This window comes from Cebidichthys violaceus, unplaced genomic scaffold (genome assembly GCF_023349555.1).
Source record: "Cebidichthys violaceus isolate CVI_PGR_0920_01 unplaced genomic scaffold, fCebVio1.0.p SCAF_13, whole genome shotgun sequence".
NCBI classification, from domain to species: Eukaryota; Metazoa; Chordata; class Actinopteri; order Perciformes; family Stichaeidae; genus Cebidichthys; species Cebidichthys violaceus.
In genome coordinates, this window is record NW_027176296.1 from 8,736,514 (window position 1) to 8,760,146 (window position 23,633).

Consider the following 23,633-nt stretch of genomic DNA (forward strand, 5'->3'; position numbering starts at 1 on the left):
TTTGTTGTTTTGTTACACTTACAGAATTTGCTCAGGCAGTATTAAGAGATAAAGTACGCCCTGAAATGGGTGGACTTAGTCTGGGACTGATCACAACACAGTTTAATTTGCCATGAGCCATGGATCCCAACCAGTTGATAGAACATCAATTCTCAATAGTTTTCAAGTTTTGTTTTCTTAGTGCATTGTCTTGTTGTCTGGAGAATTCCAATTTACTGCTCAGTCAACAGCTCAAATGTCAGAAGCCGTATTTTGTTTCACTCCTGACCGATTTTTGACTAGATTTTAACATTTGGAAAGTTTTACCTTTTGCTTATCTCACTCCCACACACAAAGAAAGCCAATATTCACCTGCACATAAGTGAAAATTTAACCGAAGAGATTTTTTTTTTTTTTGGGGGGGTGGCTTCAAATTAAAAATGAATCAGAGGACAATAAGCAGGCAGTGTTTCTCAACGTTCTCCTCGTCTCTTTGACTCTATGTGCAGCAGGAATGAGAAAACAGAGCCATGAAAACAAAGAAAAAAATGCAGCACACATTCTTTTTTTTTGTCAGGGGTGATGGCCAATGATATCGTCAGTTGGTGGTGCAAGGTTAGTCTCGACTATATATGGTCTTGAGCTGGAATTTTTAACTTCCAAGAAGATACATTTGATGCTGTGTGTGTATCCAAGCAATAATGTATTGCTTCAATAATACACAGGCATTTCACACATTAAAAAAGGATGCCAGTATAAATTTAAATAAGTTTGACATACGTGGTGAGCCAAAATATTTGCTAGGTATTGTAAATCATGAAAATAATCTCTGTTTAAAATCATATACAGTATTTTGCTTGATATATGAGGAACGCTGTAAAACTATGAAAGCATGGCAAGCCTGAACAGTGATGCATTGCCAAATAGGATTTAACTGAAATGTTATGCCTCCCCAAGCAAAACATGGTCTCATTTATGAATGATTATACATTACTGGAACTGGATGAAGAAAGAAAGGATTGTGGAATTTAAAACACAACTCTGAACTTGAATTTGAAAATACAAACACAGTTGCCTTCGGCAAATGGGTGTGCACCTTTTAAGGTTTAAAATTAGCTAATTTTCTGGGTGGACTGTTATTGCACGGACAAAAACAGAAGGTACCCATCCCGAAATTGAACATTGTGAGTTAATTACACTTTATACAATATTTCTGTGCTTGTGTATTTAGTTAATTTTGACACAAAACTTTTTTTTTCCCAGAAGGCTTCAAGCTGTTGTATTTGGTGTTGTTGGAGAACTGTGAGCTTTGCCAATAAAGGATTGTTTTTGTTTTTCGCACTTACACCCACTCACACAGCCATACACATACTGCAGGATACACTTGCACAGATAATTGTGTATTGCAAGACTTGGCATTAATCTCAAGCTGCCGGTGTTCTGAAACTATAACAATACTACATACGAGACACAGCAGGCATTTCAAGGATTAGCAGGAGAGTAACAGTATACCGAAAAAAATAAATTAATTGCCTTTTCCAGAATTGGGATAATAAAAAAAAAAGAATGCAAAGACAAATATTTGACAATGTAACCCGATCTGTGCATTTCTGCATCTTTATTTTGCTAAATGTTTCTTTGTAACTCCCACAGTTATAAAACACTTTGCATTTGACTCCAAGCTGTTATGTTGAACTGTATGTTTACGAGCTGTGGAGTGCAGCAGTTAAAACATTTTTAGGTTTTCACACACAGGCAGACACATTCAAATGCATACACTTGCAGAAGCCTGTGGTGCCAGACTTTACACAACGCTGCTTGTTGTTATTTCAACATTTTAACTGTGTTTTTGCTCAGGCTGGAGCAGAGAGACTGCTGATGCACTACAATGCACTTTGTCACATATGTCCCACACACAGGAATATTTTTCTTTTTCAGTCATGGAGAGTAAGGATCTCTGAAGCCAGGTTTCAGTCCAGCAAGGTCCCTGCCTTCAGCAGCCACCTGACTGTCCACAAACTGTATCTTTACACCTGTTCTTGTGAGCCCATGTGGTGACGGCACAGACTGTCCATCCTTTCAGCAGGTGCCCCAAAAGCACTTTTGTTAAATTGACAAGACAAATTGTACAGGAGGAGGTTGTGGTGGATGGTCAACAAAACTTTGTACTTTAACACAAAGAGACAGCTGTTCGTTTCCCATTTCCAGTGAAAAGACAGCAAAGGTCTCTTAACCTTAACGACTTATATAGATCTTACTACAAACCTAACAATAACCAACCCACCATTCAATTTCATATTCCATCTTCCCCATCTCAAAGAGATACTGGAAGTTTAGGCACTCCAAAATGTTGATTGAGATTGGATTTTCATTTCCTTTAACGTGAGAACAGCGAGACGGACGGACAATATCTAACCTCAACACACAGTGAAAAGACAAGAGCAGAGTGAGACTCTAGAAGTCCTAGGGGTCTGAGGTGGGATCTGATCCCTCCTGACAGTAGACGGTTCATGTGATCGGCAAGAGGGAAGCTTAACCCTCGAGGCCGCATTAAACCCTCTTTCCGTCTGCTGCTTTAGATGAAAGGATGTGAGCTGATTTTATGCAGCATGTTGGACACATAGGGAGAGGGGGGTGATTTAACCACAGATGTGAACAGTGTCACAGTTTGTGTTTGACAACGGTTCTCTGTGCAATGAAACTCAAGCAATAAGCATACTGACAGGTCCTTCTAAGATAGTGATGAAGGTCTGCATCACATTTAATCTCTGTTTATATTCCTCATATTTAATTTGTAATGGTTTCCACTGTTCTGTGCATCCACATACTGGCTCATCAGGATTACAATTTGTCTCCACCACACACTCTCAGACATCCTCACATGGTCTGCTTCCCTTACTCTTATTTAGTCTTTACAAACAGCATCATCAAAGTAATCTATGACTCAATTAAAGTGCAAATTAGCCGTTAGGCTATCAGCAGTGTGAGTGTCAACTTTTCTCCCTCCAGTCTAAATTAAAATGAGCCCTTTGGCCTCCAGAAAACATCCATTTAGACGGGTTTTATTTAAAGGCCTGGCATTGCTACAGCTATGCCATGTATCCATATGAATATTTGATGTGCTCTGTATATCTCTGCACTCACATGGCATGTCAAGCCAAAGCGTGAAGGCTATATTTTACAGATGCTACGTGCTTGCTGCCCAGCTGTTTTAGGGTGGATGTTTGCTTTTAAAATGTGTTGCACACACTCCCTAAGAGGAGAATTAGCTGTGGTGGTCTGAGGGATCGGTGCAGGAACGAGATAAGAGATAGGACCCATTAGCCTGGGCAGTTAGCCTATTTAAAGGCTGTTAATTATTTACCTAATTTACACTACAGAGCCAGCCGGGCCAACTAGGGTTTACTCATTAGATCGCTTTCTGTTATTAAGATGGACAGATCTAACGAAAGGGTTTACTTGTTAAATTTCACAGAGGCCATACCTCAGCAAGGCAAGTTTGCATCTAAAAAACACTTTTGATCCTGTGTGGAGCTCGACCTGGTCGAAGCAGGCCTCATGTGGCCCTGTGGCAGCACAGTGGGGGTTGACTTCAAGTCCTCCAGTAATAATTAGACTGGTGCATGGTGGGACTTCACTGTAGGCCAGGCCTTGTGCCCGCAGACTAACTGCACATACCTCAAAAACACACTTTCGTGCACACACCAGTCGATGCATGAATGAACACGGACACAAACATTTTGTATACACACAAACACACACAGGACCTTATGGATGGACCTTATGCACAGGAAATTATGACCATTAAGCGAGATATGCTTTAGGACGGGCTTACTGTGATTGACAGGTCGCTGCCATTACCGAAACCTTAAATGGTGTCTCTACATCACTTCGCATTCCAAATATGGTAATTTCTGTTCACTAGTTGCAAAAAACAACAAGATGGCGACGGCGAAATTGCCGAACTCAAGGCTTCAAAACTGCAGTCCACAAATCAACGGGTGACGTGACGATTAATATGTCCACTCCTTATATACAGTCTATGCATGTATCCCTTGTGGTCATTTTCGCTTTAGGAAATCTGAAGCTTTTCACACACTTGCATCTGCACACACTTAAAGTTGCTGCACTATCTATAACACATACAGAGAGGCAGTAGTGGCTGATTACTGTGTTTGTATGTGTGTCCGTGTGTGTGTGTTCTCCATTGAGCCCATTTATCTTTCAGGGTGTTATATTTTTCTGGGGCAGTTGGTTGCAGCAGGCAGGCTGGTGAATCTATCATACTAAGAGAACAGATAGTCTGACCAGCTAGAGAGCTTCTTCTCTTCTCTTCCCTCCACCCCTCAGCACCATCTCTGCCAACACCACCAGCCCTTTCCCCCTCCTTTTTTCTCTGTTTTTTCTCCTTTATTTCTCGGCTGAGGTTAAAAGAGACACAGGGGCAGTAGCACTCACAGAAACAGAAACAGGAAGGACAGGAGGTGAGTGGAGCTGTGTGGCAGGTGAGAGGCAAACCACCCCATGACAATTCACTCCCTTTTTCTGACTCATCCTCCCATTTTTTCCATGACTCTTTTCTCTCTCTCTCTCATGAACATTTCTCTCTTTATTTGTCAGTTTTCCTTTGCCATGATTCCATTTTGTTTACCTCATATTGCTCATCTTCTCCTCTTTGATCTGCTACACCTCCCCTCACTCTTTTCTCACTCCCTCTTTCGCAGTCTATTTTTGCAGGGTAGAACATAGGTCACATGCTTTTGCCTGGGATGTGTGACAAAGAGTGTGAATAGAGGAAGAAGGAGTGTTTATGCGTTTGTATAAATGTGTATAAGTGCGTGAGAGAGAGAGAAAGAGAGAGGGAGAGAGAAAGAGAGAGGGAGAGAGAGAGAGGGAGCATGTTTTTCTGTCCGTTGAATGTAGCACTCGTCACACAGCTTTGGCAGCTGACAGTGCGGGAGGAATAAATGGACAGGCTGACAATCAGGCAACACACTCGCTCGATTGCAGCCGTACACACACACACACACACACACACACACACACACACACACACACATACACACATGCAACACAGTAAAATGAGTATTGAGCTACTCAGTGGGGCAATCAGCCAAATCTTTTTTTACTAGGTGGTATTTCAATGTGTGTGTCCGATCTGTGTTCTCCTACATGTACTCGTGTTTTCCTGTGTGTGCAAGCGGAAGCTGAGTTGGAAGGCTGTCATCATGCTCAGATCAATAGAGTGTGAATTTGGAAGTGTTGATTTCCTCCCAGAGTCGTCCTGCCTGCTCTGCAGACGGTGCTGCACAGCCATGGCCTGCCTCGCTTCACACTCTGTTGGTGTCAGGCAGGCTCTTTATCACCGGGGGGTGTGTGACCGTGAGGGAGAATACATTGTGTGTGAACACGTCTGACTGTGCTTTCATGCACAAATGTCTTATTTCATATTTGCCCGACTGTGTTAGAATTTTCTGATTGCACGTGAGTGTGTGCGCCTCCTCTATTTTGGCTGTGTGAGTAGAAAGTGATAATTAATTAGCAGGGGGACCAAGATTTATTTATAACCCACGTTTCCGTTAGAGCATGTTAATGCATCAGCTCAAACTTGCTAATATTGTACATTTGAATATTTTATACATGTTTGTGTGTGTGTGCAAGTTGTTTTTGCCTGCCACAGTAAATATGAGGGGATGTAATGTGACATGGCAGCGTTGTAAGTGATCTTAGTCTGTGGCAACATACAGCACAACCCTCTTTCCCCTGACTAACTCCTCTGTCCCATGTCCTGTCTACTTTTCACTTTTTCTTCCCACCACATTCCCATCTTCTGTCTTCTTTCTCTCCATCTCTATGCCATCTCTTACTCTGCCACCCATCTCCAACAGGCCCCTGCTAATTTCATCTCTTGTCACCATCCTTTCCAGCCCATTTTAAACATCTGCTAATGTTGACATAGTCATCAGATAGCCCACATTTTAATTAGCGGTAGCAGTTACTTTACCATCCTCATTAACTTCCATGAGCGGATGTAGCCGTAATGCTAACGCAGATCCAGCTAGAAGGGGTTGGCTGTGTGCTCCGATGAATAATAGATGGTGTGTCACTTCCCTTATCGTTAATGAAAGCAGGCAGCTGCTCCTTGTGCTGGAATACCACTAGGGCATGAGGAGAGCCGCCTGAAAACAGAATATGCTTCCATTCTGTGTATGGAAAGATAAAGCGATCGAGCGATGGGCTGATAGGAAAACAGTTGCAGGGAGGGCCTGGTGTAAGGGTTATCTGTCTTTTGACAGTTGAGGCAGAAGCAGGGCAGTGGTGGTAATGCTACAGTCATGACCACGCTAATACAGATAAAGTTTAAATGGCATCTTTTTTTTTTTTTTTACTTACACCACCAAAAACAGCTTTTTAAAAAACATCTCGCACAGTTTAGACGGAGAAAGTCTTTCCTCCACCTCCTCTCCTGTGCTCACTCACTGGGTATCTACAAATAGCTGATCACATAGTACAGATGTCATATGACTGAGTATAAAATGGAGATTTGATTGATGGTTTTAATGCAGCAGTACATGAATTACCTCCTCTGTTAGCAGGGACCACTTGAACCACACATACATCTGTGTTTTGTACACATACAGTCACTCGACAACAAAAGGATACAGTGTGTCCCTGTGTGTTCAGTTACAGATGTTGAATAGCATTTATTGCAGATTAGTAAACCAAATCATATATCTCTGTCTGATTATTGATGCCTTTTCATTTAGTTTTAGAGTCTTTCTCACTGCTCATTCAGCTGTAATCTGATTGGACAAACTTTGGACAGTTAACGTTCATATTATTTATACTTTGAGAGCAGCAGTGTGGTGTAAATTTAAGCTATGTTCAGTGACCAGTACAGCTTTGCTGATAGGTTGAGCATCAACAAAGAACCATGGCTCAAGGGGGAAAGTGATGTGTGAAGGCCATTTGTGAACAGGGTCCGACATATCTAAACTACTGACAGTGGGTCCAAATAAAAGGCCGGATACTAAAATAGATACAGATACAGTTCTGTTTGTTCAACATTGGGTGTCTGTATATATACGGAGATGTTGACAAGAAAATCAGGGGATCAGTTTACTCATCATATGCTGCAAAGAAACAGGGCTCTAATATTTGGCAGCAGCCTAAGAACATCTTTCCAAGTTGAACATAAAGATGCATTGGAGGTCATCCTCCACATGCATCCTGTACATTCTTAGTCATCTTTCTGAATGTAAGTGGAATCTTTGGGCCTTGAAGTGTTTGATGTCCTTACAACTAATTTCCTTACGCTGAGGCAAAGGAAGCTTGCAACTGAACAATAGAGAGATAGACTTAAAAGCCAGCAATTTGCGCCTTTTGGTTTCTTTTTTTTTGAATGAGCACAAGTTTCTATTGTTTGCTCTGAGCTCAGAAAGAACATTTCTTTTCAGCAGTCAGAAACAGAACATATTGTTTCATGTAAGCTGAACTAAAGCAGTAACAGGCACAGATGGTTTGTTTTTTGTCTCTTTTGGGCTCTACAAATAACTGTCAACCAGCAAAGGACTGGAGGTAAAGAACTTTTTAGTTTAGCCCATATTTTGTCTGCTTATCATGTTAAAATTCATGTTTCACAATGTTGAGTGCAACTCATAATCTTAATTTGCGGTTCCATACAGAAAAAGCAGTCTGACCTATAATAAAACAGTAGCCTACTCACTGCAGCCCAGCGGGATGATTTAGACGCTGTGTAATGAAGCCCATAGACAGAAGTTCCCTCTCTCATTTTCTCTCTGGGGTTGATTGCCAGATGTTGTGTGGCATGGAGGGAACAATCTGTCCCCTTGTGAATACAGACACTCATACCGGACTAGGCTATACACTGGGCTAGGACTGAAAAGAAGAAGTCTGGAGATGTATTGCAGTACTAGAGTATATTGTTGTAATATAGTAGACAGAGATGATCTTAGGCTGGAGTGGGATGGACCTAACTGTGCTCAAATGGCTTGTGCAGAGCTGAGGGATTGATCAGTTCCTACAGAGCACATACAGGCTCAGCACCGAGATATCAGGTAAATGTCTCCTAGTTCTGTCTTCATGTTCTGGGGGACAGCAACATCTTTCATTTGATCTGGTTCAGCAATCACAAACTTACAGTTGCCGGTTGCTTTATCAGTGAAATTTCCCAGTTTTCCGCTCTGGAGCGTCTCTTGTGTTGTAGTGTGTCATTATGCAAGATTGGGATCTACACCTGCAACTCACTAGTTGAACTAATTACGCCAGCTGCATCCCTCACTCACACGTTGTATCATCGGGAACTGCTCTGAAATGGTCGCAGATGAGTACAAAATGGATAACAAAAATCTGATTCTGATCTGATGAAAAAAGTAACAGTTTTCACAATGTGTTGTTAAATGTATATTAAGTGAGACTTTGTGGCTAATTGTGGCTAATGACAAATGTTAAAACGTAGTGCAATAACCGTACAAGTAAAGGTACAACTGAACGCTGAACAAGACATTTTTAGGTGACCAAAAAGGTTACAATTAACTTTCATGAACTGAAAACAAATCATGAAAGGGTTAAAGTTGAAAGATGAAAACATTGACAACTCCCAGACCGGACAACAGAGCTGTAGCGACCTGTCAATGATGCCCTGCTTTATCGTCTGTTTTACCATAATAAAGTGAACATCATGCTGTGTCAAAGACAACTTGAAACTAGCGATTGAGACCATGAACTCATGTATACAATGTTTACTGAGGAAATTATTGAGTGAGGTCATTGTCTGAAATCAAAAGCAAAAAAAACCATAAAGTACCAAAAAGCATCCACTTCACAGTGTAAAGACGGAGGTCTTGCTCGAGTCTAGACAGAACAATCACAGTTGTGTTCCTGATCAGCTTTCAACAAAAAACGTTTCCAATTAAAATGAGGTGCACCTGCTAAGGGACAGCTTTTAAAAACTTGCCTGATTTAATTAATTTCTCTGCTGAAGAGAGCAAGTTAGAAACTGCTGTAAAAACTGCTCAACATTGTTTTTAATCCAGTAAGTTTCAATTTTGAAATGTCCTCAAATAGCTTTAAATGTTAATAAGGTACCTTTAAACACCCAAATTAGGTTGCAAAGTAATCTTTCACTGTGGTGCCCCATTATTGTTCTGCACTTTACATATGCGTCTTTATCTGTGTCCCTGTTTGTCTGCACATGTGCTCTTGCTCGACTTTGTTTGTGTGTCTCTCAGGCTGAGAGTCAGCTTATTAAGCTCGACAACCCTGCTTTCATTCTCAAGGTAGTACGTGGGTAAATAGAGATAGCTGGTGCTATGTCAGGGCTGTGATAAGGACTCGTGGCCTGTGTCATTGCTGCTGTAGTGTTCCCACAGTATTTTGAGAGACGGACGGGTGGTACTGATGCACTGAGGACAATCGCACAGGGAGCCCTAGAGGTGAAGAGGCCCCACAGCCCTGGAAAGCGGGCGAGGGTTGTGTGTAAAGCTCACGGCTGGAGCCTCAAGCCACCTTTCAGCTGGTCGCTGCATAGTGATTCAGTGTATGTGTACGAGATGTAATGCATTCACATGTTCCTCTTTTTTTAAATGTGATAAAGTATGAGGCAGAAAGTGACAGAATGAGAGCTGGGATAGTTGGAAACATAACAGTAAAGTCGCTCTGCATGTCTGAGATATGAGTGTGTACAGCTGCCACTCCCATCTTTGCCTCATTTACAGTTTCTCTTCACCCACTTTCTCTCTCCTTGTCCGCCCACCTCCTGTCCCCTGCTTGCGCTTTCCAATCTTATTTCCTGTCGGCCTGTCTTCTATCTAAGCCTGCTCTGTGTCAGTGTATCAGGCTAATTCAATATCCAATACAGACACTCCAATGTAATGACCCATGCCATTCAATAAATGCTTCTCCCTCTTTTTCTCAGTAGGGTCAGCAGTAATGCTCTGAGTATGCATGTTTGTCTGGTCCCTGAGTAGGTGTACATATCATTTTAAAAAGCTTGACAGTCAGTGTAACCTTAACTTATATCATCATGTATATTCTGTATTTGCAGAAATATCCGTTTTCCCCATATATTGTTGTGTGTTTTTGACATTTTCAAATACAATGTGGGGTATTTCTCTGTGAGTCTCTGTTCCAAAATACCCAACTGTTTTACTTTGGTTGAGGTTTCCACGCTGATGACATGAAACCCTCTGGCTGTCAGTATGAGCTTATTTACCATACTCTCATTATTCCCGTCTTCCGGGCTTCACATTACCGATGTCGTCGCCTCTCGACCAGATGTCACGCTTATTGGATTGGTGTTGAGTGATTGCTGCATGTCCTTTAAGGGGTTATTATGTGTGAGACTGAGAGACTTCAAAAACAGTGACTCAACCAGACACACACACAAACCTACCCACTGTAATCAATGTGAGCACATGCACATAAACAAACACTGACAAAAAGGGTGACTAACGTGGTGCTGACACATGCAAACACAGTTTTGGACACACATACCCATGGCCACCTTTTAGCCTTTGTCTAGCCTGTAGCAAACACTGTCAATTTGGATTAGCATAGCCTTTATGAGCATAGTCATTATGACTGTAATCCATTGAGGATCGTGCATCATCAGGGGCTTCCAATATTTATTCACTAGCCTAACCTGGATCATCTACTAGTTACTGTGCTTAGGGATGGGGCAATATAGGATTTTATCGCAGATCGCAATTAAAAATAAGAAGTCAATTGTGGTGAATTTCCATTATCAAGATAAGCGTCACATGATTGACTTGAAAAAGCTGTGTCGGGAAGTGAAAAATAGAGCCTGATTTGAAAAACAAAGAAATTATGTGAGAAAGAACCGACTCACACAATGTTGATATTTTTTTAAAGAATATATTTTTCCTTTATTTATGCAGGGTTTATGATTACCTATTTAAGATTGTTTGTTTTTCACTAAAAGGATGTTCACTAAAAGAATATGTGTCCTATCAGTGACGCAATCAAATATGTATGTCTTTATACTGTATTATGTAAGGTCTTGTGAATTGCAATTATTTTGGCCAAGATAATTGAATTTTCATATTGTCCCAAGCCTAACTGTGCAGCAATAACACTGTCTATATGTACAAAATATGCATTTGCAGTGTATGTTTATAGATTATATACATCATGGCTCATAATTCATAGTAATCATGTATATTACCCTGCAGAAGCTTACCAAATACAAAAACGAGATTCCTGTTGCTCTGAGGCCTTTCATTAGCTTAAAAAGGCATTAAGAAGGATTTAATTAAAAAAGGAAACCTTAAAAAATCCTCACAACTGCACTGTGGAGAAAGCAAGGTAGACTCTTACTTAACAGTTCTGTCAGAGTCACTGATCGTTACTGTGGCAACTTTTTCACAGCATCATCTTTCCGGTCACTTCTGCGCTCCTCATTTCTTTCTGTCGTACTCATCTGCCAAACTGAAGCTTTCACTCTTCATCTTTATTCACATGTTCTCCACCCTATTTCTTCCCTCCGCCCTCCTTTTTCCTTAGCTCTCCCTCCTTCTGTCCCTTCTCCATTCTCTCCCACTCTACCTCTGTCTCTCCGTTTCGGTAATGATCTAATTAAGGAGGGTTTTGTTGCCTGCCCACTGTGCATAATTGCCAGTTGGGTCTCTCTGTACTTCACTCAGCAATTACGGGCAGCATTCCTCTGCTCCCGAAATGGCTAATTAAGCCTTAAGGACAGCAAGCCGATCGTATAGTCGCATTAAGCATCAGGAGGAGTCAGGAATGCCTGTGCTCTCCTTACTCCTGGGACACCATAAGTAGTGACTTGAAGAATGGTTGCTATGGCAGCAATCACATGGTGTCAGATCCTGTGCAGAGGCTGTCAGTCAGATGATCTTCAAGTCTCTCTCTATGTGTGCGTGTATATTTATTCATCTGTAACAAAGACAACATTTCTGCTCCAGGTCACCAGCTTTTTTCAGTATTAAGGCTCAATCTATGAAGGCGGTACAGGTTCCTGTTTTAGGCCCCTGGGTGGACCGGCTGTCATTTTGATTGATTGCATTTCCAACTCATGTAATGCTTGCCTTGCAATATGTCCCAACTCAGCACAACACACAGCTGACCCTGTGGCCCGGACTATGCACTGACTCGAAACTATGAATATCAGCTAAGTTCTGTTCCGTACAATCACACATACATATGTAAATATGCTGTAATGGATGTTTAATTGCATTTTTATTGTAGTAATTGATTACAGGGACTGCTATGCCACATGCAACAGACTGGGCTGGCTTTTAGAAAAAAACAGTTGGTACAGGGTCAGTTGAAGTTTTATCAGAAACTAGAAATTAACTGCTACAGAAGCCATCTGGGTTGTTGACAATCGCTATGCATGATACATTTGTTCAGTATCACAAACTCCTTGTACAGTACAATGAGGAGGTGTGTGTTTCCATTCCTTTGAGACATCAAAGCAGCCATTTCAAATGGGAAACCTGCCTCTTTAGAGACAGTGCGTTCATATTCCCCACTAGACCTTTATCCTCTTTGAATGTAAAAATTATATTAAAATAGGAAAGGACAGAGGTAACATCATCAAAGCTGCACTGTTGCATTATTATAACTATTTACATTGCAATATAGCATTGGTTATAATAGCTGCATTAACTTTTAACCCAGGGACATAATAAAATACAATGCATAAAAACATGTTATATTAAAGTAGTATATTAAAGTGCAGTATACTGCATAATACTGTGCTAGACTGCCTAAAAATAATGAAAATATTGAAGTTTGAACTCCAGCATGTATTAAACCAAAGCTTCAGGCACTTGTGCGCTATGTCTCCTACATAGCAAGTATTTTTCTCCGGTGACACAAATTTGCATTGAAATTACATGAATAATGTGTGCCTATTTGCTAAATAGCTTTAAAGTTGACATTTGTCTGTGAGGGCTCAAGTGTTCATTTAATATGGATTTGAGCTGCTCAGCAATCTGACCGAATTGCCGGGTTTTATCATTAGTAGTGTATATTTTATTAGAAGGCTTTACATAAGCCCTTAAAAGTTTTGACTCCCCTTGCTGAATTGTTTTCCATCTCACTTAGCTCTACTCTTCAGCAAGCACATTGTAAAAGAAAAAAAAAAGGGCAAGTAGCTCCAGTTTCTTGGCTTCTTCAAGTGGAACAAATGATACAAAGTGGCACCAAATGGAAAATGTTCCCTTTTGTGAGCCTATCCAGGGTTGTGTCGACTTTACATGGCTTCTAAAAAGGTCTGGCTCAGCAAGGCAACTTAAATTAAGTTAATGAACACAATGGTGCTGCCTTTCACCCTCATTGTACTATTAATATTTGCTGTTGCTTGGTATAACTACATAATGTTATCTTCAGTAGAGAAGCACAGACTGCACAATAAATAACTGCATATTTACCATTTTATTACATAGGAAGTCATTGCTAAATATGAGACAAATAATTTAAATGATTTTCCTCACCCCAGTTAACCATCTGGACTGTTAGTAATGCTGCCCGGCTTTGTACTGAACAATTTGTCATAAGAGGCGAACATTGTCATTAAAAAAAATGTGTTGTGTTTTTTTGTGTGCCATTCAAATATTACTGCATGCATTTTAACACAATGTTTGGTTTACCTAAATACCGTTGCAAATTGCTTGGCTTAGGTATGACACAAGTCGGCATGTTTTGTACCAATATTTTCCTGGCAACCTAGCCAAGGCTGAAACATGGTCTTACACAACTTATTGTTTTTCTCAAATATTTGTTGTCTTGTTGTATGAGTCGGTTTTATTGTTGGAATGCTGATTCAGCATTCCAAGTATTGTTCTTCGAATCTTTATTCTTCAACTATTTCTTCCGTACGTATTTTGGCACTTAATAACGTCCACATTTCTTAAGCTACAGAAACCGTTCAAATATGAAAATGTTCAGCTTTTTCAGGAGAGGGGTGCTATTTCTCATAATTTTTCTAATCTTTCAACTTTTTGAATTATTAAGCATTTTGCAACTTATTTTTTGAATGGGATGTCTATGGAGAATATTTTTAAATCCTCTTAAACTTGTTCAACTTGCAGATCCTTCTACTTCCTCATACTTTCAGCTACAGACACCATTTAAACTTTCAAATGTTGAGAAAACCCTGACCAATGATTGTATGTTATAATCATTTTGATATCTTTTACACTTTTTGAATAGTAGCATTTTTGCTTTCATGTGTTTTTCAGTCCTTTTCTGCTTTTATAATGGGTGTGTATTGCGCAGCTTAGAGTGCGTGATGTCATCGCTAGAGTGAAGAGAAGCCTGAGATTCCTGTGAAAAAAATATTTGTCTTTTGCGACTGACTCCTCAATTTTCACTCTACATGCATAATTTTTGGATGGAAACATAGCTAATCTTGTCCTTGTCGTAGACATATGACTTTGGAATCCCACAGGTTTACACATTTGGCTCAAGAGCCTTTACTTGAGAGGAAAACCAATTTTCTCCTCCATAGACCCCAATGTTAAAACGTACTTCAAAAAAGGCTTGCACAGACAACCGTACCCCATTTCTAAATTGCCATTGAAGCCACTTTTTTTTACACTACAGACACAATTTTCGCATGATCTGTTCTTCAACTCATCCTCCCTCTCCAGTATTAATATTGGAGCAATAGGGGCTATGGTTATGGGGTTTTTGGGGTTTTGTTTGACAGGTGTTTTCCAGTTTTTTTCTCATGAAAATGCGGCAGGCTCACAGGTGTTCGTGCTTGAGCTAATTACTAATGTTTATAAACACACAGACTCACAGACTCTCCAACTGCTGCGTCGTCACCATGGGAACCAATGACACACACACACACACACACACACACACACTCTCTCTCTCTTTCTCTGTCTGTCTGTCTCTCTCTACACACTCAGTACATATAACTGTCTGTCTGCCTGTCTCACTCACTCCATATAACTGTCTGTCTGCCTGTCTCTCTCTCCAAATCACTCAGTCAATGTAACTGTCTGTCTGCCTGTCTCTCTCTCCCTGACAGTCAGTCCGTCTGACTGTCTGTCTGCCTGTCTCTCTCTCCCACTCACTCAGTACATAAAACTGTCTGTCTGCTCTTCTCACTCAATCCAGATGACTGTCTGTCCACCTGTCTCACTCACGCACTCAGTACATATAACTGTCTGTCTGCCTGTCTCACTCACTCAGTTCATATAACTGTCTGTCTGCCTGTCTGTCTCTCTCTCCCACACACTCAGTCCATCTGACTGTCTGTCTGCCTGTCTCTCTCTCCAAATCACTCAGTCCATCAAACTGTCTGTCTGCCTGTTTCTCTCTCCCACACACTCAGTCCGTCTAACTGTCTGTCTGCCTGTCTCTCTCTCCCACTCACTCAGTACATATAATTGTCTGTCTGCTCTTCTCACTCAATCCAGATGACTGTCTGTCCTCCTGTCTCCCTCACTCACTCAGTACAAATAACTGTCTGTCTGCCTGTCTCACTCACTCAGTACAAATAACTATTTGTCTGCCTGTCTCTCTCTCCAAATCACTCAGTCAATGTAACTGTCTGTCTGCCTGTCTCTCTCTCCCACACAGTCAGTCCATCTGACTGTCTTTCTGCCTGTCTCTCTCTCCCACACAGTCAGTCCATCTGACTGTCTGTCTGCCTGTCTCTCTCTCCCACTCACTCAATACATATAACTGTGTCTGCTCTTCTCACTCAATCCAGATGACTGTCTGTCCTCCTGTCTCCCTCACTCACTCAGTACATATAACTGTCTGTCTGCCTCTTTCACTCACTCACTCAGTACAAATAACTGTCTGTCTGCCTGTCTCACTCACTCAGTACAAATAACTATTTGTCTGTCTGTCTCTCTCTCCAAATCACTCAGTCAATGTAACTGTCTGTCTGCCTGTCTCTCTCTCCCATACAGTCAGTCCATCTGACTGTCTTTCTGCCTGTCTCTCTCTCCCACACAGTCAGTCCATCTGACTGTCTGTCTGCCTGTCTCTCTCTCCCACTCACTCAATACATATAACTGTGTCTGCTCTTCTCACTCAATCCAGATGACTGTCTGTCCACCTGTCTCACTCACTCACTCAGGACATATAACTGTCTGTCTGCCTGTCTCATTCACTCAGTTCATATAACTGTCTGTCTGCCTGTCTCTCTCTCCCACAGTCAGTCCATCTGACGGTCTGTCTGCCTGTCTCTCTCTCCCACTCACTCAGTACATATAACTGTTTGTTTGCTCTTCTCACTCAATCCAGATGACTGTCTGTCCACCTGTCTCACTCACTCACTACATATAACTGCCTGTCTGCCTGTCTCACTCACTCAGTTCATATAACTGTCTGTTTGCCTGTCTCACTCACTCACTCAGTTCATATAACTGTCTGTCTGCCTGTCTCTCTCTCCCACACACTCAGTCCATCTGACTGTCTGTCTGCCTGTCTCTCTCTCCAAATCACTCAGTCCATCTAACTGTCTGTCTGCCTGTCTCTCTCTCCCACACACTCAGTCCATCTAACTGTCTGTCTGCCTGTCTCTCTCTCCCACACACTCAGTCCATCTAATTCTCTGTCTGTCTGTCTGTCTGTCTGCCTGTCTCTCTCTCCCACTCACTCAGTACATATAACAGTCTGTCTGCTCTTCTCACTCAATCCAGATGACTGTCTGTCCTCCTGTCGCCCTCACTCACTCAGTACATATAACTGTCTGTCTGCCTGTCTCACTCACTCACTCAGTACAAATAACTGTCTGTCTGCCTGTCTCACTCACTCAGTACAAATAACTGTCTGTCTGCCTTTCTCACTCTCTCACACTCATTCATTCCGTCTCTCTATCTCTGTCTTTCTGTCATTCTGTGTTTCTCTCTCTGTCTTTCTTTCTGTCTCTCCCTCTCTCCCTCTGGCTCTCTCTCTGCTACCACTACTGCTGCTATTCATGCTACTACCAGTACCAATACTACTACAGCTATTAGTACAATTGCTACTAGTACTAATACTACTGCTATCACTTCAAACACTGCCATTACTATTACTACTTCTTCTACTACTACTACTACTGTTATATTAAATACTATGACCACTACTACAGCTATTACTACGACTACTGATACTACTACTTATACTGCTTCTTCTAATTACTAATACTTCTACTACTAATAATACTTCTACTACAACTACAACTTCTACTACTACAAATATCACTACTGCTGACATTTTTTAAGCCACAGAAGCTGTTCGAATATAAAAATATTCAGCTTTTTCAGGAGAGGGGTGATATTTTTCATATTTGTAATCTTTAAACTTTTTGAATTATGGGATATCTATGGAGAAAATCTTCAAATCCTGTTAAACTTCTTCAACTTTCAAAGCCTTCTTTCTCATACTTTCAACTACAGACACCATAGTTAGACGTTTCAACTAGAAGGGCTTTCAGCAGTGCAGTTTAAATGCTTTCGAGCTTCAACATTTTTCAGACCGGTAGTCTCTCATTTCTGTATTTTCAGCAATGTTTTTGCAATTCATTTCAGCTTTCAGCATTCCAACGCATTTTCAGCAGGAAATGCATTTTCTAGTTGTATTTGCTGTACTGAATCAGTGAAAAAATAATTTGTGAATTTTGGAGAACAAGTGACTTCAACAAAGGAAAGCTACCTTATCCACAAGGTCCAAACACTATTTTCCTCCATTCATTTGATTTCCCAGATCTGTCATTCTCCTGTAACAATGAGACACAGCAGAATGTATAATTCAGTTCTGTTCAGGCGACAATGATGGATAATATTTACGTTTCTCACACAGTTTTCTCATTTCTGTTTTATCCAGGCTGCAAGCTCCAACTGAAGCAAACACAAGTCGATGACTGAGAACTCCGCCTCCCATGATGGACAAGAAAAGTGGTGAGTGTCACTAAGCGTGCACTTTACCAAAAAACAATCCCCTTGCTTCTAACTTCTAAAGCCACAAATCAGATTTTTCTTATTTTTCTACAACTGTAAACACAGTAATTGGTCATATAGAATCAGGTTGTACATTACATGACACAATATCTGACAAAGAGTTAAACATTCAACTTCCTGTTCCTGGATGTGGCCAAAAGCAGTGAAGGGTTTATTTCCTTTAGGTGATAGCCGTATTCATAAATTGACACAGCATGAGCAACATGTTGTATGCTGATTAGTTTGTTTTGGCGCAATCGCTGCATGATAATTACTTACCAGTAAGTGATATGGTTTTACATATTGAAGCACCATGTGTGCTGCACTGTACAGCCTGTCTATACAAGTGGGTGAAAAGGAATAATAGTGCTGATGATAATCTGTGATTTGGTTCCTATTCATTTTATCAAGCAATTGCCCATGTGAATCCATTTGAGTTGTATCATTTTACCTATTATTATTGTCATTGTTATTATTTGTAGAAGTAGGAAAAGGAGAAGCATTGATTGATTGACTGATTGATTGATTGATTGATTGATGTTCATGTTAATTCCCGCCAGCCAACGGCTTTCAGACCAAGGCCAGTGAGGGCGGCGTTCAGAGGAAGCAGCTGCCCTACTCAGTGGAAACTCCCTATGGCTTCCACCTGGACCTGGACTTCCTCAAGTATGTTGATGACATTGAAAAAGGCAATACCATCAAAAGGGTCCACATTCAGCGCAGGGTGAAGGGCCCAGCCAAATTCAGCACACTGCCCAGAAATTTCAGTCTTCCTGGGCATGGGGCTAGGCCTCCCCCTAAGGAAAAGGACAGCACATGGTCTGGGACGTCCACCCTGGGGCCCAAGCCTAAATCACGGGTGACAGAGGTCCAACAGATCTTCGACTTCAGGGCAAGCGAAGGGGGGACTTCCGGCCAAATCAGCAGAGGGACAACCAGTCAAAGAGCTGGCTATGTTTCAGCAAAACCCAGAGAGGAAGTAGGAGCTGGGGCTAAGGATGTTGAAGAGAAAACTGAGGGTATTCAAAGTCGTCCGAACCTGCTCCGAGCATCAAGCATGCCCATCACCTTACAGCAAAGGAAAGGTTCTGATTCGAGCAGTCCAGACCGTATTGTGGGAACACCGGAGAGTGGCTCGACGGAGAATGTTTTTCGTGCTTCACCGGACATAACAGAGAGACGATGTGTTCCTCAGGATCGGACGGGGCTTCACCAGCAGATCACAGTGGCACTGAAGCGGGTCAGAGAGCTGGAAGAGCAGGTCAAAACCATCCCAGAACTCAAGGCTCAGATCTGCTCACTGAGGGAGGAGAGAGAGAAGCTACTGCTTCAGCTCCAAGCCCAGCTCCAAGCCCAGGCCAAAGCCCATGTTTCCTCATTAGCCTCTACAATAGCACCCAATTCTGATTCTGGGACACACACTCAGCCACAAGGACACAGACCTTCAGAAGGGCTCAACTTAACTCTGATGACTCAACCCACTGGAGGTTTAGAAGCTTCAGAGCTTGTGCCGACAAAGCTGGTAACAGGGAAAGGGAAACAAGGTGTTACAGAGAAAAGTAAAGTGTTACAAAAAGAGAGGGAGATAAGTCAAGAATCTTTGAAGAGTTCCTCGGCACATGGAGAAACGAGTGGGATGTCTGATCAAGAATCGGTGAGAGAAACACAACTGTCAGAAAAATCAGACATACAAAAAGAGAAATTAGAGAGTACACTGGAGCATGCAGTGCGAAAGCTATCAAAGGACATTGCAGGACAGGAGTTAACATCACTTAGGGGGGCTATAAAAGACGCAGAGACTAGCAGTATTCAAGATGGTGATGCAGCAAAAGAAGACAAACTTGAGGGCCCAGACAGTACGCAGAATCTGCAGGAAAAGCTAATGATACTGGAGGCTAAACTTACTCAGGCCAGCCAAGATCTGGAGAGAACAAATTCTCTTTTGAAAGAACAAATGGATGAGAACAAGGTAAAAGAGGAGAGAATACTACAACTGAGTGATGGAGTGAGAGTGGAGGTGTGTAGTCCAGAAGAACAAAACAGGCCAAGAAGAGAGAGTATTGACACAGGGACCGAGACAGAGAAAGTAGATATTGCCAACCAAGAGACAGAGACAGAGCCACCTGGTAAAGTAGATAAGGGAACAGATACAGATAGAATCTGTATTGAAGTGTTTGTACCCACACCAGGGGCTGAAAGTATCGATCAAGGAACAGAAACTAATAAAGTTGACACAAATGAACAGTTGATGGAGACGGAGGGAGAAGCAGCTGCTGTGAGCCCACCAAGACCCAGAGCCAACAGCATGGAACGGGGCACAGTAACTGAGAGGATCGCCACTCAGGATCAGATGACCGAGACGCCTGTAGCAGAAAGGGTAAACCAAGTCACAGAAACAGAGGGGGAGACAGTAACAGACCATCCACAGAGACCAAGGGCCAGCAGTGTAGACCGGGGGACAGAGACAGAGAGAGTGAACACTGTGGACAGGGTGACAGAGACAGTGGGAGCACAGAGGACAGACCAGCAGACTGAGACAGAGGTAGAAAGACAACAGAGTAACAACCCAGCCAGACATGCAGAGGCAGAGAGTGAAGTGAGAGAACATCCAGGCAGTGACAGATTAGAAGAGGTAGGTAGTGTGGTCAGTGAAAGAGTGGAGGATAAGGAAGCAAATGAAACAATTCAAAGAGATAGTGAAGAAAGTGAAAGTGTGGCCTTGAAAGAGAGGTCAATTACAGTTCTAGAAAGCAGAGTTGAAGAAACTGTAGTTTCGGATATTGTAAGTCAGGATCAAGGGTGTACCAGTGCACTTGTTGCAGCAGGAGAAGATAAAGAATCTAAGATTGAAACAGTTAGTTCACAGAATGACTCAGGAACAAAAGAAAGTGAAGTAAGAGAAATTGTTGAAGCACATCCGATTGCAAAGGAGCCCGTAGAGAAGAAACAAACAGCAGAAGGTGTGATTGTGTGTGCAACAATCAAAGAGACTGTGGTCACTGACACGGTTGTAGTAGTAGCGGCAGAGAATGCAGCTGTGAAGACAGTAGCTCCTGTACGACCCCAGAGAGGCCGAAAGCTCTCAGCAGAGCAGGCACAGCCATTACCTGCTCAAGATCAGGCTGCTCCAGTGCGTCCTCGGAGGGGATCCAGTGAAACTCAAGCCCAGCGGTCCCAGCCCCTGACAAAAACACAGCCCGAGGTGCAGGTACAAGTTCCACTTCAACTTGAGGCCCAAACCCCAACTCTGCTCTCTGAACCACAGGTGAAAGATCAAGCCCCATGTCCGTCTCAGGTTGAAGATAGCACTCTAGCAGAGAAGCCTCCTGGGAAGTCTAGTGGGAAACAATCAAAATCACAAGTACAGACTGAGACTCGAGGTGCGCCTCCAGGCTCCAGTGTTCAAACCCGTCCCAAATCAATTAAAGCACAGTCTCAAACCACTGCAAGTCGACGGGATTCCAAAGAACTTAAAGCATCACAACCCCCTAGTCGAGGATCAGGAGAAGCCCAGACCCGCACAACTCGCCAGGGGTCATATGAGGCTCAACCTCCGTCTCAGGGCTCTCGTAGAAGTTCCAGTGAGACTCAACCCCCTCAAAAAGATACCACCGAGACACAATCACTGCGCAGAGGCTCCAGCGAATCAGCTCAGCGTCGTGGTTCAAGTGAAGCCCAGGCCTTACGTCGGGAAGCTGGCGAGGCCGAGCCTCCTCGCAGAGGCTCCGGTGAGTCGCCAACGTCGCCTGCGGCTTTGGGCCAAGTCGTAACCCGGTTAACAGGGCTCCTGGGCGAGCAGTGGGCACAGCTGGGGAGCAGCTCCGGAACTCAACAGACGGCCAGCCAGCAGGAAAGCCCCAGCACCCAGAAACCGACGACAGGCAAAAGAGCAGAGGCAGCAAAAGGAGCATCAGCCAAGCCTGCAGGGAAGACAGTCCCTGCAGCCACGACAGGGAAACCAGCAGGGAAGCCTGGTCCCTCCAAAATGAGCTCAATTCAAAGTCAACTGGTCAGCTCCCTCAGTGTCCTCTCTGCCTTCTACTCGCCAAGCCAGAAAGCTGCTGCTGCCAGCAAACAGCAAGAACAAGGTAGGCCTGTTGTTCACTTAGTATCCTATGGTTTTTATACTGTATATACAGTTGTGCATCTGTCCGTCAAATACTTGCTTACCTATCTGTTATCGGCTCTATGAATCCATTTCAAACTCATATTCACTGAAATGATCCTTTCACAGCTCCTACTCTCCATGCCTCTTAATTACAACATGCTCCCTCTGATCTCTGCCAAGAAATCTTGTGATTACCATGTACATTTACAACTCAGTAGGCTTAAATATTAATTTCCCATCCTTTTTTCTCTGCCCTGAACAAAAAGGCCTACAGGAGGAGCCAAATATTGCTAGAATGATTTGACAGATTTCTGTGGGGTCACTTTTTAATAGTTCTGGTAGAACACTTATTCCCTCATACCAGCACACTTCTTAGCTGAGGTAAGACACACGCTATTACTATCAAACTGACAACAAGGTGGTGTCCTCATGTTTCTTAGTGACTGTAGTTTATTTTCACTGTAACCTGAAACAACAGTCATATTCAATTATTCATAAATAAACTACTGACGTGGTGTCACATCATGTCTTTTGGCGCTTCTATCAATTGTACCATGTCAACAAGGATTCTTGTTTACAGTACCTGACTAATTAGACATGAAATACGGTTAGGATAGGAGTGAAGAGTATTGCTTGACATCTTTATAAGGTACTTACTTAGACTTCACTTAGCTGACACTGTGACTAAATATTAGTTTGACTCTGCAGTTAAAGTAGAAAAATGTCAGGAATGATTAATTTCCTTCTTATCTAAATTATAATACCTGTTACTCTTCTAGATACTTAATTATGTGATACTTTGCCAGGAGTCTAATGACTCACTCTAATGAGTGATATGGACAGTGATGTATTGTCACATCCACCCGCAAATACTCTACCAATTAATGTCAGTGGTCTACCTGAAAGGGAAATGTCTACCTTGCCTTCTAGTTCATTCATAATTATGTTATCCTTTAACCTTTGTGAAGCTTTCCTTTTTTCTTTGCACAACCTGTTTCTATAGTTTATTATATACAATACAAGTACAAGCCGTCTTTTATATTATACATGTGTTGAATTACAGTAACATTAGCGTAATGAGGTAAAATGAAGTAATAGCATTAATCAGTGAAAAACTGCAAACCGCATCACAATATTATGCTTTGTTCATCTATGGCTACAGCACAAGACATTGTGTTTCGAAGATACAGTAACTATTGGATGGCATATACAAGAGTGAACAAACACATGCTACAAAGCCCTTGTGAAATAACATTCAATTACCTCCATGAGCATATCAAGTACTTATTTAATACTTCACACAGTAGAGGCAAACACACACAGAGAAGTGCACACATGCGCGTACAAGCACTTACTTACACAGTCAGATGGACACTGAAGAACAGACCCTCACACTCACTCACACACACATCAAACTGTCAATGCTTTTCTTCCCTCCCTTGATGTCTCACTGTTCTGTTTCAGGCCCAGGAGCTGAAGTACACGATCACCCTGCTATCTCACACATATTTTATGTTGAGAGTTCATTTAAAGTTCAGTGTTGGGAGTACAGTACACAGGAGTGGTTCTAAGTGATTTGTGTAGATTTATAC

At 42.1% G+C, this 23,633-nt stretch overlaps 1 protein-coding gene across 2 annotated transcripts in view; it reads left to right on the top strand.

Annotated features, from left to right (window-relative positions):
• Positions 1-23,633, top strand: part of kank4 (KN motif and ankyrin repeat domains 4) — a 74,310-nt gene that overhangs the window by 36,571 nt on the left and 14,106 nt on the right. Inside the window, exons 1-3 of one of the 2 annotated variants that reach the window (XM_068707660.1) lie at positions 4,429-4,484; positions 17,821-17,894; positions 18,494-22,021. In XM_068707660.1, the coding sequence (XP_068563761.1) occupies positions 17,876-17,894; positions 18,494-22,021 (3,547 nt within the window). In that variant the 5' untranslated portion in view covers positions 4,429-4,484; positions 17,821-17,875. Of the gene's footprint in view, positions 1-4,428; positions 4,485-17,820; positions 17,895-18,493; positions 22,022-23,633 lie in introns of those variants that run through there. The other variant, XM_068707658.1, reaches the window with a different exon arrangement.